Genomic DNA, 3,708 nt, shown 5'->3' with positions numbered 1-3,708 from the left:
ATACGTTCGTGATCATAGACAGCGCTGGATAGCTCAGACCCACCATCTTTTGTTTTATAGAAAACCTGTCGTCTAAGAGCCCAGTGCAATAAAACCCAGTTAAGTTTCTTGTACCCTCTTTTTAGCTTTATTTATTTATTTATTTATTATTATTATTATTATTATTATTATTATAAGACGGTGCAATATAGATATGCAAACTATAGATACAAACAAAAAAAATACAAGAAAAAGAAGATGAAGATATAGCAAATAAACAGGGTATACAATATAATATTCTATTCAAAAGTTAAAAACACATACAATCAACACCAAACACAACATATCCTTCTCTTGTTTCTTCCTTCAACATTCTTGAATACTGTCACCAACTTACACAAAATGAATCTTAATCTTCATTTCAACAACTGGATAATAATTCCCATCTGGGTCTTCTCTTGTTTACCTCTAGTGTTAATCCCAATCAATGCTGCCAGAACATACCCACCTCTTCCCTCTGTTGCAGACCCTGTTCTTCCGACTGAGAAAAAACCACCTTTTTCTCAAATTCCCACTGAAAATCAAGCTAATTCTCCTGGTAAACTGGCTTTAATATGCATTATGATTTGTGTTTGTGACTGGTAAATGATACCCTTTTGTTGAAATTCCGGTAAAGTGAAGAAAATGTTTAATTTGTTTAATGCAGTCTAGGTGTTCGATGAAATGCCTCAGCGAAAATGGATTAAAGTTTTTGACCTTTTGATGCTGGGTGTCTTTTTACATGAGTTTTATGTGTCTTTGTGAGCTGTAAATGGTACTCTGTTAAAATTCTGGGAGAGTGGAAGGTGAATATTAAATGTGTTAAATGCAGTCTAGGTGTTCGATGAAATGCCTCAGTGAAACTGGATTAAAGTTTTTGATTTTTTGATGATGGTGTCTTTTTACATGAGTTTCATGTTGTCTTTGTGAGTAAATGATACTGGTCTGTTAAAATTCCAGTAAAGTGAAAGGCGAATATTAAATGTGTTTAATGCAGTCTAGGTGTTTGATGAAATGCCTCAATGAGTTAATAACAATGAACTTATGTTTTTTTGACCTTTGATGATGTGAATCTGTGATACCTTTTTATTGTATGGATCTTTATTTGAAATTTGACTGACCCAAAGCTTAAAGGGGTATGCTTGTGATACCAGTTTTGCTTTTGCTAAAAGATTGCTTTCTTTAACTCTTTGGTGAAGCAGGAGTGTCAGAGATCAAAGTGATTCACCATGAGGATTTGAACAAAAAGATTCTTGTTGCTCTCATTATTGCCTCAACTCTCCTTGCTGGAACCTTGCTGTTCTTGTTCTGTTTTTGGATCTTCAGGCAAAAGCATTCACAACCTCTCAATACAATGAAAAACACAAAAACCCAAGGTATTTTTAACTTCTACTTTTTACTTAAAATAACAGTATTATTTTCAGTAGAATCGGATTTGCCATTCAAAAGGGGGTTGCGGCTCAGTTTGTTGCCCATTTACCTGCCTCTCTATTGTAATTGGATCCTTTCGATAACTTATTTAATTTTACAGTGCTTTTATCTAAAAAAGCATAAATAATAATAATAATAATAATAATAATAATAATAATAATAATAATAATAATAATAATAATTTACTTTATTCATACAGATGCTTCAAAAGGGTTGTCATTAGGCCCAATCTTGGATAAATTCACTCCAAGAATCACCGGTAGAAAAGGCTCAGTTACTGATATTGACTACGAGTGGTTAAAGCCTGCAACTAACTACTTTCATGAAGATAATATCGTCCGAATGGAGTCATCTGGGAATGTGTACAAAGCTCGGTTTAATGATCATTTTATTGCGGCGGTAAAACGACTCCATGGCCGAGAACCCGATGCGCAGAAAGGATTCGAGGTCAATTTTGTTGATAGATTATAAACTTATTGTTTGCATCATTAATTCATTACTTAATCTTGCCAGTTAACTTGTGTGTTATGCTTGCAGAATGAAGTAGATTGGTTAGGTAAACTCAAGCATCAAAATATCATCAATCTTTTGGGTTATTGCGTGCACGATGACACCCTGTTTTTGGTCTATGAAATGATGCATCAAGGTTCTTTGGAGTCACAATTGCATGGTAAATTTTCTTTAAGTTAAAACTTAAAAGCCACACTTTTGGTAATTTGTAAAGTTGGTTGCTTTCTTCTTAAAAGATGGTTGCTTTTTTACTTTTTCTCCTTTTACATTTTACACATATGCACACAAAATCTAATGCTAAATTATTTCCATTTGTGTTAATGTCATACATTAGGACCGTCACACGGAACAGCGTTAACCTGGCATCGGAGAATGAAAGTCGCACTTGATATTGCTCGGTATAATACTATAATAATCAGCAGTTTTATAATCTTGCATAATTATCCTTTTTATAAAATTATATGGATTATTATTTTATTTAACAGTGGACTAGAATATCTTCATGAAAGATGCAACCCTACTGTGATTCATAGAGATCTAAAATCATCAAACATTTTGCTAGATTCCAATTTCAATGCTAAAGTAAGATCCTTTATATAACAAGAATCAAACATGCATTGATTTGAAATCAATTTACTTATTGTATTTAACTTATTTCAGATTTCTAATTTTGCACTTGCTACCACCGAGCTCCATGCCAATAACAAAGTTAAGCTTTCGGGCGCTTCTGGTTATTTGGCTCCCGAATACCTTTCCGAAGGTACGCTATAATACGTATTAAAGTCCCAAAAATTGTGTTGTATTATATTTATTATTATTATTAATACATTTTGTTAAAGATTCATTTAACATAGTTAGATTTCACAGGTAAACTCACGGATAAAAGTGATGTATATGCGTTTGGAGTAATACTTCTCGAGCTTCTAATCGGGAGAAAACCGGTGGAGAAAATGTCACCGTCTTTATTTCAATCTATCGTCACATGGGTACGCGTTTTATCATTATTTATACAATCATAACTCATTTTTTTATAAAGTTAAATAAACAAGTTTTTAAAATGCTCGTTTCATAAACAGGCAATGCCTCAGCTAACAGACCGGTCAAAGCTTCCAAACATTGTTGATCCCGTGATTAGAGATACAATGGATTTGAAGCATTTATATCAAGTTAGTACAATATTTTTTTTATGTTAAATCTATTTTCTATTTAATAAATCGTTGATCAAATCATACACTTATGTAATAGGTTGCTGCTGTGGCCGTGCTTTGTGTGCAACCCGAACCGAGCTACAGACCGTTGATCACAGACGTATTGCATTCGTTTATTCCACTTGTACCCGTTGATCTTGGAGGGTCATTAAGAGCTTAAAAGTCTTTGAATTTAAGTCTTTTTGGTTCTTGTTTTGTGGTTGTAGCGTGCGCTTGTATGGTTGTACTTTTCGGGCCGACTACAAAACATAAAATCTAGGTGGGAGATCGTTTATGAAGGGTGGGTTCATGATTAGTTTTGGAACAGGAAGTACAATGTACATGAGTTTATCATTTAATGTAAAAAGAAGTGAGTACAAGGTTCTTGTGTTATTTCTTTTATAAAAGGACCATCAAAACATCCTACTCATTATGTGAATTTGAAGTAGTAATTAAATTCTTGAATTTATGGGTGAAAATGAAAGCTCCATGTTATCATGTTTGGTTTGGTATCACATGATTTGATTCAAAAGTTGTCACCAGATTTAGTGTTTGAAAATGT

The 3,708-nt window shown here is 33.3% G+C and overlaps 1 protein-coding gene across 2 annotated transcripts; it reads left to right on the top strand.

Moving 5' to 3' along the window:
- Positions 1 to 381: 381 nt before the first annotated feature.
- On the top strand, positions 382 to 3,393 carry LOC143551920 (putative receptor-like protein kinase At1g80640). Of its 2 annotated transcripts, none has more exons than XM_077042271.1 (10): positions 382 to 577; positions 1,221 to 1,394; positions 1,649 to 1,896; positions 1,987 to 2,119; positions 2,294 to 2,357; positions 2,445 to 2,541; positions 2,620 to 2,719; positions 2,827 to 2,945; positions 3,036 to 3,125; positions 3,205 to 3,393. In XM_077042271.1, exons 1-10 carry the CDS (start codon positions 382 to 384, stop codon positions 3,325 to 3,327), a joined length of 1,344 nt encoding a protein of 447 aa, XP_076898386.1. In that variant the 3' UTR covers positions 3,328 to 3,393. The 2 variants fall into 2 exon arrangements, with proteins under 2 accessions (XP_076898386.1, XP_076898380.1); XM_077042265.1 differs by having other exon boundaries at positions 1,218 to 1,394.
- The last annotated feature ends 315 nt before the right edge of the window (positions 3,394 to 3,708 follow it).

This window comes from Bidens hawaiensis, unplaced genomic scaffold, assembly GCF_021521415.1.
Source record: "Bidens hawaiensis isolate Kalapana, Puna unplaced genomic scaffold, B.hawaiensis_p1.1 tig00001016_1, whole genome shotgun sequence".
NCBI classification, from domain to species: Eukaryota; Viridiplantae; Streptophyta; class Magnoliopsida; order Asterales; family Asteraceae; genus Bidens; species Bidens hawaiensis.
This window is presented reverse-complemented; position numbering and strand designations above follow the sequence as displayed.

Bases quoted from the DNA above. Each gene is read 5' to 3' on its own strand.
- LOC143551920 (XM_077042265.1), top strand. From the start codon at position 382: ATGAATCTTAATCTTCATTTCAACAACTGGATAATAATTCCCATCTGG. The intron at 1,395-1,648 runs GTATTTTTAACT...TTATTCATACAG, and splicing joins GAAAAACACAAAAACCCAAG to ATGCTTCAAAAGGGTTGTCA. The intron at 2,946-3,035 runs GTACGCGTTTTA...TTTCATAAACAG, and splicing joins TTCAATCTATCGTCACATGG to GCAATGCCTCAGCTAACAGA.